Genomic DNA, 13816 nt, shown 5'->3' with positions numbered 1-13816 from the left:
CTTTGTGTCTGAGACAGACAGTTTACCTGTGTAAAGAGCTGTGTTTGAACGGCAGCAGGTGAGTGTCTGTGTGTGTGTGTGTGTGTGTGTGTGTGTGAGTGAGTGTGTAGCGTCTGAGCCCCTAGCCAAGTTAGCTTCCTGTTAGTGAGTAAAATGAGCCATAACGTCAACGGCTTCCATGACGACTTCTTCTGGGGCGAAGACGGCTTCCTCTTCACGTCTGAGTCAGTGGGAGAAGGACACCCCGGTAAGTTTACACTGTCTTTGGAGTCAGTGAGCAGGTTAAAGCAAGGCAATCATAATTAGCTTGTTAGCATCTGTAAGGAGGTCGCGTGCGTGTTAGTGTGTCAACATACGTCTCTAACGCACACACCTGTTATTGACGTAGCCTAAAAGTAAAACATACTATTATTTGCTGTTAAATTAAAGTAAAATCTGAGTGTCTGATAGAGACGTTCCTAGAGCCCATTAATGACTTTTTTGGTTTGACAAATCACACTTTCCCAAGTTTTACGTAATATTTATACATGTATATTGTAAATTACATGCATGTTATAAAGTTAGGTGTTGCAGAGATGTTAGTAAAATAGTCAGAAGTGTTATAGACAAATGTGTTCATAAGAAAACTTGGTCTAATACAATAGACTTGTAACAAATCATCCAATTTTAAATCCATGTAGCAGCAGTGTATAGTATTAGATTGCTTTAGTTAATATAATATACTAAATCATCTGTATTTCATTTGCAGATCTGTTCAACACGTTATCATATGATGCATTGTAGTTGTCTGTCTGGCACTGCAGTGGGGGCAGCTCTAATAAAAGGGATAATAGGCTTACCTGTACTCCTAGGTATTACAGAGGCTGCTGCTCAGCTGTGGGTGTAAAGTAGTGTTTATCAGTGCCACACACACAGAATAATTCAACAGGCCTCTTTTGCCCCACCGTCACGTAATAAACAGACCCTGTCAAGTTCAGGCAGAAGCGAGATCCCAGCAGTGTGTCCATAACCAGTAGCAGATTTTTCTGTTCTTCCAGAAGTAAATAATGGCATGAAACGCCTCCATATGTCCATAGGGTTAGACTCATCAAAAGCTTGCTGAAGTAGATGAAACCCAAGGTAGACCTATAATTCACAGAAATATAATATGTAGAGATGTAAAGATAGTTACTTTAACAGAAATTCATAGAAGAGAGGTAATTAATTGTGATCATGAGGCTACTTTGCATTTGAAGTAGATGTTAAAATAATGTGTAAGACATTTGAATCGGAGGAGGCCAGAGGGAATTTCAACAAAACTATTTGCATGTATATTACAATGTTTTTCAACCGTTTACTCTTGTATTACTCTACAGATAAAATCTGTGACCAAATCAGTGATGCAGTGTTGGATGCACACCTCAGCCAAGACCCGGATGCCAAAGTAGCATGTGGTAAGTCTTGCCGACAGAATTCTCCATATTCTCTATCAATATGTTGCCTTGACAGTTGCCTTGAACTAGTCCACAATGTTTCAAACACTCCAAACATACTTTTACACAATTTTTAGTACACTATCTTTAATTATGAAAGCTGTGCAGTCATACATACATGAGGCCACCTGTCTTAAATTGCAGTAAATAATAGTGGAAATTGTTTTATTGTTGTTGAAATAAGTAAAATATACCATGGTGTTTCCTTCATATTATTAGTTGTGGGGTTTGTGGATGTTTTTATTACATGTTATTGATGTGCTGTAGACAAAATAAATAATCAGTCTACAAAATAAGGGGGATAATTTAATCTATATTTATTTTTCACTTGAATTCCTCACACTGCGTATCATTGTGTCCTCAGAGACCGTAGCTAAGACGGGGATGATACTGCTGGCTGGGGAGATCACCTCCAGGACCAACGTCGACTACCAGAAGATTGTGAGAGAGACCATCAGAGATATTGGCTATGATGATTCCTCTAAAGGTACAGAGACGAAACCATGGAGGTTGTGGGTTCAGATCAATTATTCATCAAAAAAGTAAAACTAGAAAAACTTCTTGCTCTATTTTAAAAGTACAAGTACTGTATATAGTCCTGAACTATAATCTAAGATTCAAATTAAAAATGTATTGTAGTACATCATATTTGATCACATCAGTAGCCGATGGCTGACCATCATCATCATCATCATCATGCAAATCCCCACCTGCAAAGTCAAACATTTGTTTCATCACAGTGTGCATAATTCTGCATCTGAATGTTTGAACGAGTGTCTCATTTGTGTGTTTTCACGATTACATGATTAAAATTGCCCCACAAGCGTTCTTGTTTATGAACATGATGATCTTTATGGAAATCAGCACTGAGTAAACTTGTAAAACCCTTGCAGCCCAACTGATGTTGGTAATGAACATGTTCATTTCAAAAGTTTGAGCTTGGGTGCAGAAAATTATATGTTTTAATTATTATCAAACACTAAATGTCATATTTTCTGGATTTGATATATTTGGAACCTTAACTATCCGAGGACCCCTCTTCTACAGGCTTTGACTATAAAACCTGTAATGTGCTGGTGGCTTTGGAGCAGCAGTCCCCTGACATTGCTCAGGGTGTTCACCTGGATCGAAAAGAAGAGGACGTGGGAGCAGGCGACCAGGTCAGCACATTCTTACATAAATGCTTTGCGTTTGAGCCACAGCTGGCACTGTGCCTAAGTGCTACTTTCCTGTATTCATGCTGCGATTTATCGGCTGCACTTTTGACAGGGTTTGATGTTTGGCTACGCCACCGATGAGACTGACGAGTGTATGCCCCTCACCATTGTCCTGGCTCACAAGCTCAATGCCAAAATAGCCGAGTTGCGCCGAAATGGAACCCTGCCATGGCTCCGACCCGATTCCAAAACTCAGGTTGTACATCTGCAGTTCTTGAAAAGTCAATTTTTAACCATATGTTCCTACACACTTTTCAAAGATGGTGCACAGATTAATATTTCTACCACTTAGAATCAGTAGTAATAGTAATTATTTTTGGCTGTTATAAGATAAGTTGCAAGTTGTTGGAGCCCAGAGTTATTTTTATTTGACAACCAATAACTATTAATAACATACATGTTTTTGGTGTAAAACAGTACGGCCACTGCACTGCACTGCACTGGACTGTCTCTACAGTAAATATTTAAAGTGAAAACAACTGAAAACTAGATTTACATTCTTAGTGATGGTTTTGTTGTTAAAATGTCAATACAGCTCACTCTTTAAATATTTATTAGTTGCTTTCATGTTCCCCTCAGGTGACCATACAATACAGGCAGGACCGAGGTGCCATGGTGCCAATACGAGTCCACACTGTCGTCGTGTCTGTGCAGCACGATGAGTGTGTAAGTTTGGAGGAGATGCGTCGCTGTCTGAAGGAGCAGGTGGTGACTGCTGTGATTCCTAGTGGGTACCTTGACGACAACACCGTATATCACCTGCAGCCCAGTGGCCGCTTTGTCATTGGAGGACCACAGGTGAGACTTAAAAGTATGAAGTCAGCGTTCTAAGACGTATTTGCCTCGGATGTTCATAAACTTTAAAGCCCCGTATTTTACCCGTTCCTTCCCAAAGGGTGATGCTGGTCTGACTGGGCGCAAGATCATTGTCGACACTTATGGGGGTTGGGGCGCTCATGGAGGCGGAGCTTTCTCTGGAAAGGACTACACAAAGGTAGACCGCTCTGCTGCTTATGCTGCCCGCTGGGTGGCCAAATCTCTGGTAAAAGCTGGGCTCTGCAGGCGTGTACTGGTCCAGGTGAGTTCACAACACTGTTAAAAACTGGAATATTTGTAACATTTTGGCTCACATAAAACACAGTGTATGCTAAATGTTTTTTTTTAGTTTCTACTCCTTTTATTTAAGTCCTTCTGTTTGCTGGCATGCGTAATTCTCATGACCATAACTCCTAGACCGTTTGTGATATTAAGAAAATTCAAAAACTACCAGAAAGCAGAGACATAGAGCTTGCGTCCATGGACTTGTCATTACAGTAGCATTCAGCACTTCCGGGGAACGACCGTCCAATCACAAGACAAGATTCACCAACCAGTTGCACGTTTGTTAACGTCAGCTTCTCAGTACCATAATTCCTAAACGGCTGAATAACTGCCAGATATCGAAAGTTGAAGTTATCTTGGAAAAAGGAGGCAGAAGCACTCACTCCTTGAACATTTTTGACAATTCTACAGCCGTAAAATCAAAATAAATAGAATCTCATAATGGTCATAAGAGGTTCAAAGCTGATCATATTAATTGTTGTGACTGTTTTAGGTTTCCTATGCTATCGGAGTGGCCCATCCCCTCTCCATCTCCATCTTCCACTATGGGACCTCTCAGATGAGTGAGAAGCAGCTGCTGGACATTGTGAAGAAAAACTTTGACCTTCGCCCTGGAGTTATCGTGAGGTATGTCGTGGTATTTTCAAAAATCCCATCAAATACATCTTGGAGACATTTACAGGTTTTTTTTTCATATCGTATTTGATTTCTTTCACAGGGATCTTGACCTGAAGAAGCCCATCTATCAGCGCACAGCAGCTTACGGTCACTTTGGCCGTGACATCTTTCCATGGGAGGTGCCTAAGAAGCTGAAATTATGAACCTGTTTCCTAATCTTCCAGATGGCCTTAGGTGTCTAACAGCTAAACATATTTATCTTCCCAACTTTCTCCTTCTTCTTCCCTTCCTCCTTACACACACGCACACACACACACACACACACACACACACACACACACACACACACACGCGCACACACACACACACACACACACACACACACAACCATGTCACGACAGCCTTTGTTACACTAAAAAACCTCATTCCCACCTGCTGGTTGTGTACTCTACCTAGAAGAGGTCCATACATATATGAGAAATGATTCCCTAACTATTACGCTCACGTACAGTTTTGAAGGGTTAACAGTTAACATTTAGTTGTCCACACACTTATGTTGTTCATTCATATTAAAACGAGTTTATGACATATTTCTAATGGAACCATGTGGTTACCAGTAATGCAAACATTTCTGGCATCCATAAAGTCATTGTAGTTAGGTGTGGCGCCCTCTGATTTATCTTGAATGGCAACATGTCCGATTCCTAACACTGAGTGACCGAGAGTAGCTTTAATTATTGGTTAATAGCCATTTAGTGTTTCGTTGGCTCTTTTAAAATTCAGACGGCACAAACAGGTCCAACACTCGCTGAATGTAGTTCGGTTAGCTCATTTCCTTGTGTGCGGTCTCTTCAGGCCACGAGTTTCTGACGTTTTACAGAGAAGTCGGAAGCAGCTAATAACTCCTGGTTGTGTTGAGCTGTACCATGAAACCACTCCAATGTTTTTTTTTTCGTAATTTATATTGTTTTAAAAGTCATGTGAATGTTTGAGATAATGTCAATGTTTTGCTGACCAAAAGCAAAGGTGTAATCCAGCGCTTACACTTTCTTAGACTGACTCTGGGTGTAGCTACAGAGAAACCCAGGCTCAGTTGCTTTTTGGACAATGGCTGCCTTTATTATCTGCAGCGAGACTTTTCTCGAAGTGGTAATGTACTAGTTACTGTATCTAAAAGCAGTTCACCACTCAGTTGCACATCCCGAAACTTTCAGTCACACCTGCACATAATATAAAAATACTTGACTGTTATGATAGACCATAAAGAGCGGACACAAAGAGACGAGAGGCAGCGCACAATCGGCTCACTGAATGTAAGATGAGAGTTTTGTTTGAGTGAGAATATTTTAAGTCTTCTACAGGAATTGCACAGCAGGATAGCTCAAGTAACATAAAATGGCCCCTGTTTTAAAATCAGCTTTGAAATAAGTTTTCCCTTTTGGGTCAAACACTGACTAGATGTAGAAACGGTCCCACCTACCAGTGCCATAAATAAGATGTATAATTGATAATAATCACCTAAAACTATTTAATTAAGTAGGGTGTTTGTGATCTTTGTACAATGACATCATCCACAACCTGCTCTTGATGCAGGTGAAGGACGCGATCTCTTTGTGAAAGCTGCAAAAAGGCTAATGCATAATTAGTTTTGGCTAGCAGCTATAGAATTCTTAACCCTGAGGCTTTAAATCTGATATGTTGACTTTACATTTAGCAAATACTTGATGTAAAATATATACATATATGGCTGAATATACATGTTTTTAAGAACACAAAGTATTGAGTAAGTGTAATGTGTTGCTTCCTCCCTGATAAACAACAGAAAGAAGGCTAAATCAACTGTAAGTTAGTACACAGTCATTGTTTGAAATGACTCCTTCATGTAGCTCGAAGGCACTGTATCTCCTTAAATATAACAATTCTAATTATTTTGTTGTACGTTTGGTCGGATAGCACTGTTTTGGCACCACCCTGTGGTTCCAGAGTGTATTGCAGATGAGACTCACACAAGCCATAGAGCATTGCGGTTGCTTACTCAAAAATACGTTTGCGTCCTCTAACTCATCCACAGACACACGTTTGGTTGGTGTTGTACAGAGAAACCAGCCGGTTTACATAGTCTGTTGGTGCTTGTTAAGAGTTTTTTTTTTTTTTCCTGCCAATAGTTGTTCAATGATGGGAAGTTACTGTTTTTGTGGTTGCTAAATGTGTAAAAGTGCCTTTTCTGCAAACCCCCCTTTTCCCTTAATGTTCCTAAATAGCTGACTCCTAATCTACAGCACACACAGACACACGCTATTGCTAGTAGTTTAAACCAAGGACTCTGATTCGATGTCGAGTTTCTCTCTTTTAAACCCTTCAAATAAACTGTACACTTGCTCATGCTTACGGAACATGGTTTTGGATAATTTTGTGTCGTATAACAATGACTTTCAATGATTTTCAGGAGATGACAGAATGTCAGATGAAATTTTAACAGGTAAAACGTGAAGGCAGGTGATACAAGCAGACAAAAACCTGTGGTCTTAGTAAGACTCCATGTTGTAGTTAAAAACATTCCCCCTCCCTTCACTTTGGAACCTTAAATAGTAAAGTTAAAGAACAGGAAGCATTATTTATCTCCAAAGTCTTACTTTAATTATTGTCAGGTTTGAGATTTTAAGCCAGGAATACAGAGAAAAATAAAATACTATCAGCATGTAAGATAAATCTGAAAACTGCTCCTACAGACCTTTCACAGGCCATAATATACACACAAAAAAGACTCTCAGCGCGTGTTTGTACATGGAGAGTTGATACAAACTTTTTAATTGAAATGATTCGAAAGGGAAGTATACAAAGTAATTGTATAATTGAGGATTTTCCTTCAAATAATCATGGTCGCATCTTTTATTTTAGCTCGTATACAAAGCAAAATCACCAAAAACAGCATCCTGACACGTGTGGAGCAGGTTGATTCACGCATGCAGGCTCCAACAATGACTCGTCTTCTCGGTCTCGCACTGGAAATAGCAAATTAAAGCCATTTAATATTTATTTGTGTTCATACTTATATGTTAAAGTCACAAAGTTGCTCCTCACCACACTGTTTTTTTTTAGAGCGAGTTGTAGTCGAGTTGTGGCCTCCAGACAAATCTCTGACAGTAGAGCAAAGTCTGTGTGGAGCAGAGGAGATGAAGTAAACATGGATGAGATCAATGCGATCAATCCTGAAATCATTCGTTAACGTGAACTTACTCCACATCTGAGGGCCGTCCTGACGTCTCTGCACCTGTGAGTTATCAAAATGCATGGATCTGGGAATGAAAAGGGGAGATGTAATTAAATTCTGACTTGACATGAAATCTCCATTCTGATCATTGATTACTATAAACTTGCTGGTTACATTCTTCAGCATTGTGTAACTTCATGTTGTATGTTAAAGCTCTTTGGTTGCTGTGTCAGGGTTTTTCACATTTTTACCGAATAAGTATCAGTAAATTAAAATTAGTCCTCAGCTGTGGAGAGATGGACTGACCGACTGGAGCTGCCTCCTGGCCTTTACACATGCGGAGGAGTTTGCAGACGTTCTTGGGTGTGGCGAAGCTCAGGATGGCGTCTAGAACCGGCTTAGTGAACTTGTTTATGACGTCCGTGCACTGGCCTTGATAGGGGGCGGGGATAATTTCACAAATCTCCTCCAGAAGCTTCATCACAAGGGCCTTTATGGACAATAGAGATAAAAAAAAAAAATTCAGTGTAGATCTGTTTTTTTGTCAGCAGGGTTACCTGTGTATGACTAAAACACACCTGTTTTTCCCTTTACACATTAATTATTTGTGCAAAATCTGAAACAGCCACTTCATAAAGTGCACATGTTTAACTGCTCTTTAATGCAAACAACAAACCAATGCATTTAGGCATGTAAACATGATCAAAACAACCATCCATCCATCCATTATCTATTGCTTTATCCTCCACTGGAGGGTCGCGTGGGGGGAGCTGTTCCTATCTCAGCTGACATATGGCGATAGGCGGGATACACCCTGGACGGCTCGCCAGTCCATCACAGGGTCACATAATATAGAGACAAACAACCACTCACTCTCACACCTACAGTCAATTTAGAGTGACCAATTCACATAATCCCCAAATCTGCATGTTTTTTGGACTGCTGGAGGAAGCTGGAGAACCCAGAGAAAACCCACGCACACACAGGGAGAACATGCAAACTCTTTGCAGATAGGCCCTTGTTGTCAAGACAATCAGCTGAAGTTAAAAATGAGCAATGGAACAGGAGGAAAAAGTGATTTAGGTGACTTTATAGTGGTACGATGGGCCACAATAGCAGAAGACTAGACCAGACTCTTTATTACTACACCCACAGAAGTGGTTGGTGAGTGTTTTCAATTAAAAAAAAAAAATGAAGTGAGAGAACATAAAAATTGAAAAGTCAATATAAAAACGGCGGCAAAGTGTTTTAAAGTGTCTTATCTGTGAAACATTCCTCACACCTGAAGTTCAGATAATCCCTATTGTCCGTGAAAAATGTGTCATGTGAAATTCCACATTTAAAACAAAGAGGCTGAAGAAAATGTGTGCAGTTTGGTGTCGTAAGTTTTTAAGGTCATCCTTTGGGGAAACAAAGTCGCCTCCACCTCGATCCCCGCAGCACTCTGCTGCAGACGAGCAGGATGGAAAGTACAGGAACATGAGCAGGCACCTTGTGGTCCGCACTGTCGTCTGGTGGCATTTTAGTGTCTGTGTTCAGGACAAAGAGACTCTGTGCCTGTTCACGTGCACGTTTGCTCTTTCACTGCCTCAGTGTGTGTGTGTGTGTGTGTGTGTGACTCACCTCTGTCCTCTCTTTAGGCAGCAGGTCCTCCAGAGTGTTGATGAGAAACAGGCAGAAGGAGCAGTGTGTTATGGGCTTCTTCTGATAGACACACACACACACACAGCAGAGGGAGTAAAGCACAAGGAGGTCACTTTGTTGTCACAAAACATGTCTTGTAAATATTTCTCTCTTGTGTTGTGCTTGACAGACATTGTCACTCGTCACCGCAGCCTGAAGAAGCGCCTCCTTCACAAAATAGCTGAGCATCTTCTCCTGTTTGTCACAGGAGCGGCAGAGGCCCATGATTTTGCAGGCCTGCTCTGGTTTCTGCAGAGAAAGAGAAAGTCACTAAAGCTCAACACCTGAACAGGCCTCTGCTAAGTTAAGTTAGACCTTACACTCTTCTTAATAAAGATTCAAACTTACGACAGCACTGGTGATGAAGGCGATGGCCAGTGGAAGCATCTTCTCCACTTCTTCTCTGCAGAAGTTGGCAGCAGCGGACGAACCAGGCAAGTGGTCGCACACATGGTCAACGCCTTCTATCATCTTTGTCTACAATAACAGAGCGAAACGAGGGTCAGAGGATTTTAATTAATGAATTCTTCTTTGTTTTGAATTGTTTCTTTTGATTGTGCAGGACAAAGAGAGGCTGCACCACGAGAAGAGAGGGCCAACGATCTCTTCAGGTCATCATCATGTGCAGAGGTGCATTGTGGTCAGTGAACGGAGGGAATTTGAGCCCCTCCTTTTATACCTATATAGATTAGCTTAGAGGCAAAGCTTTAACCAAAATAAAAAAAATAAATGAATCGTTTATCACTAACAATACTAGATTGATCTGTAGAATGTTAGAAAATGTTGATTGGTGTTTCCCATTGTTAATGATGTCCTTGTTTTCTGGAGCAAAGAAAATACTGAAAAATCAGATAGCTTGTATTTAAAGTATTTAACATTACACTCAAACCAATTAATCGCTTAGTAATGAAATAATAATCCATTAATTATTCCTTCTTTACACAAAAGTACCTGTTTTTTTATTTTAACTCTGTCCGTTCTTCTGCGTCCAGCTTTAGTCTCTGTGCACAGACCACTAAGTGTTTCAGAAACAGAAACAACTTGTGTGTCATTGTAATTCATTTCTATTGAACTGATTAAAATGTGGGTCACACGGTTAGTGCAGGGGTTTCGCTCTCTTGTGACCCAGTTGGAACAAGAGCCTCAGTCCAAAAACATACAGATTTAAGGATTAGGTAAATTAGGACAAACTAAATTAGCCGTAGATGTGAGTCTGAGAGTTTGTTTGTCTCTATGTGGCCTCGTGATGGACTGGCAACAAGCGGTAGAAGATGAATGACGATTAAAATGTTTTCTAGTACAGTTGCTCTTGGAAGTAAATTAACGTTCTGTGGAGATGGAACTTCCTGTAAACTTTATTTGCTGCTTAGTGTAAGAGTTAGTGACATCTAGTGGTGATATTGCAGATTGCAACCAATGAGGGACTCCTCTACTCACCCCTCCCTCACCCACACACGTCAAAGAACTATGGTGACTTTCACATTCCAGAACTGACATAAACATTTTCCCCTTCTTCTTCTTCTTTTTTGTTGCTTTATGAAGACAGACCTGTTTTCTTTGTTTGCATTTGAAGCTGTTGGTTGTGGTTCATAAGATCTATATTTTAAGTGGACATAACCAACTATTGTTTTATTTTAAATGGATTATATTATACACTTATGGGTAGTATATTCTACTAGTTTTCTGCTAATAAATCCTCCAAAACACACTGGACCTTTGGAATGTCCTTGTTGGTGGAGCACATGGCAGTATTCATGAAACCATTTATATGCAGTATTCATACAATTTCATACACCTTCTGTTGTAGTATCATTAGGTTTTGCCCAGTGGAGCACAATGTGTACGATATCATACCAGGACTTCTGATAGTCTTAAGATTTAAGACTAAAATTACACTTAAAGTCACCAAAAACACCAAAAAAAACAAGACTCAAATAGAATAAAAGACTAAAACGACTAAAAGTCAGCCAGACAATTCTCATGCAGGGTTAAATGCCAAGGAGTAAAAGTGAGTTTTAAAATGACACTTTAAAGTTTCCAGTGTTGGTGCCAGTAACAACATTAATAACATGATTTTCTTTGTCTCCGTTGCAGTCAGACGTGACTCCTCCACTGACCAGGATAAACTACACGAAGAGAGACTCTTGGAGTTCTGGTAAAAAAAAAAAAAAAAGACACACAAAAACTTTTCCTTTTGGCACAGAAAAAAGGATGTGCTCTTGCACCAAACCAACAGAAAGGGGATGTGTGCTCAGTCAGGTTTCTGCGGCCACACGGTGTGCACGACTGATAACGAGGTTTTTGCACATGTGGACTTGACCTGATAAAACAGGTGCACAGAGATTCGAGGAAGAGATTTTCTTTATTTTTTCCGAGATAGCACTGAGACATAGCACTGACTAATATTATCAGTCAAAAAAACAAACAAATGTTATACACTGACCTCGATGTCCGTGTTTGAAAGCAGATCTTCAAGCAGTCCAAATATTTGGGTGCAGTCCTGGCAGACGTCACCTGTCTGCGTCAAAATAAAGTAAATTAAATAATCGAAATCATTATACCATCAGCTGATTTATCACTTGTTACCAGAAATTGTTCATCTAAAGTATATTTTATGATGGAGACGCTCTAATATTTCGACTATATCCAAAATCTATAACCTGAGAAACATATGAAACCTTTTGTATATAAGGAGTGAATGTTTGTCAAGAGGGATGCAAATCTCTGTTCTCTGTTCATCTGTCACTTAGTTAGTTAGTTAGTTAGTTAGTTGGTTAGTTAGTAAATAAAAGTGCTAAGTAGAACCATATACGGTTCGTCAGCTTGTCCTCATAGGAGAACCCTTTTTGGCTTCAGGTAGAACCTTTTTATAAAGGTTCCACCAAGAACTCTTTTAAATCCCTTTATTCAGGAAAGGGGTTTTAAAGGGTTCTCCGGATCAAAATGGTTCTTACTGGAACCTTTAGTGTTACCAAGAACCCTTGAAATGCCCTTTCTTTGGAAAAGGGTTTTTCAGAAGCTAACGGTTCCAGGAAGAACCTCAGCCCGTGTCGAAGGTCCCTTTGGAACCCTTATTTCTAAGAGTGTACATCCCTTCATTTCTTTTAACTCATTGTTGAATTTCACTACATTTTCAATCAACAAGCATCCCATCAAATCTCTTTAAATTCACTTTTATTTACGTTTTTTAAAGGTGAAAAACATACTTTTGTGGCATGAATCACGGCCTCGTCATTCGTTCTCGTCGCATCCGGAAAACTCTCCAAATCCTCCGTATTTAAGGCTGAAGTCAGACCTGCGACGATTAGCGTTCATCACTAATGTCACATCATTAATTCATGTTATAAAATGAGCTCTGACTTACCGTAGCCTTGGAGACAAATGGAGAGAAGGACCATGAACTTGAGCGAAGCCATCCTCCTCTGTTAATGTCAGGCTTTTAGATGAACGTCTTATTCCCTCTGCAGATCTGTGCTGCACAAGGGCTGTTAGTATTTAACACCTGTAAAACCTCGGTCAACCACAGTCTTGTTCGATAAGAGCTGTTTTTAACACAGTGGAACCTTTTTTCTTCTTCTTTTCTTTGAAGCCCTATATACCAATATTAGTCAAGTTTCACATTCAGTTCCTCAGACAAGGTGAAAAAAAAAACAAAAAAAAAACGTGACATCTTTTGTTTGACATGTGCAGAGATTCATTATCTCGATCTTTTGTAAGAAACACATATAGGGGCCTCGAAGCTGCTGAATATTACTGTATCACAACAATGATTGTTCACTTTAAAATTAGACGTAAGAGTGAAAATGTAGTGATTGAAGATGATTTATATGAAGATTTAAACCTGTTTTTTTTAGACTGACTAGACCTTTTGGACCAGGTCATATTATTATTCAACACAGAAAAAGACCCATATAACTGTTCCAGTAACAATTGTAACAACTGGGGATAAATACTGTGTTTCTTTATGGAAATCATCTCAAGAGACTGTTGTTACTGTTGTGTCACTGATCTTTGACCACACCTTGACCTGCTTGTTGTTACCATGACAACAGAGCCTAAGTTTATACAAAGAAAGAACTGCAGTGTATTTGGTTCGGGTTAAGGAAAAGATGGTTGAAGTAGAGTCTTTCTTTGTCTCGTCCTTTCCTAATTTAAACCATGTTTTTTTTGAACAGGAGAGGTTTGAGTTTAATTACCGGCAATTCAATTTAATTTGATAATTTAACAGTTCAACCATTGAATTGGTGCTTAATATTTGTGTTCAGTCCACACCGACATTTTTTTAAATTTTGCCGTTAACTGGCGTTCAGTCTTTGAGCCGGTTCATCTTTAGCAACTTTCTTGACAGTTCTCGCTGCTTCCCCCTGCTTGAAATAGTTTGGTTACACACACACACACAAACACAAACACACACACAACGCATAGTTTCCTCTTTTGCATTTACAAAACATGCCTTTTTTCCATTTGCTTGAGTCGAGTCCCTGACATGATCTCTGACCTGTCTCTCATGGAAA

At 39.8% G+C, this 13816-nt stretch overlaps 1 protein-coding gene across 1 annotated transcript; it reads left to right on the top strand.

The window, feature by feature from the left end:
• Nucleotides 1-4664, top strand: mat2aa (methionine adenosyltransferase 2Aa). Its single transcript, XM_083902968.1, has 9 exons — nucleotides 1-247; nucleotides 1356-1433; nucleotides 1837-1959; nucleotides 2520-2632; nucleotides 2742-2885; nucleotides 3269-3487; nucleotides 3585-3767; nucleotides 4284-4417; nucleotides 4509-4664. Exons 1-9 carry the CDS (start codon nucleotides 154-156, stop codon nucleotides 4609-4611), a joined length of 1191 nt encoding a protein of 396 aa, XP_083759094.1. The 5' UTR covers nucleotides 1-153; the 3' UTR covers nucleotides 4612-4664.
• Nucleotides 4665-13816: the final 9152 nt, after the last annotated feature.

Source organism: Microchirus variegatus (genome assembly GCF_963457635.1).
Source record: "Microchirus variegatus genome assembly, chromosome: 16".
NCBI lineage: Eukaryota > Metazoa > Chordata > Actinopteri > Pleuronectiformes > Soleidae > Microchirus > Microchirus variegatus.
This window is presented reverse-complemented; position numbering and strand designations above follow the sequence as displayed.

Coding starts and splice junctions, on each gene's coding strand:
- mat2aa (XM_083902968.1), top strand. CDS start 154: ATGAGCCATAACGTCAACGGCTTCCATGACGACTTCTTCTGGGGCGAA. Junction 1,960..2,519: donor CTATGATGATTCCTCTAAAG/GTACAGAGACGA, acceptor CCTCTTCTACAG/GCTTTGACTATAAAACCTGT. Junction 4,418..4,508: donor CGCCCTGGAGTTATCGTGAG/GTATGTCGTGGT, acceptor TTTCTTTCACAG/GGATCTTGACCTGAAGAAGC.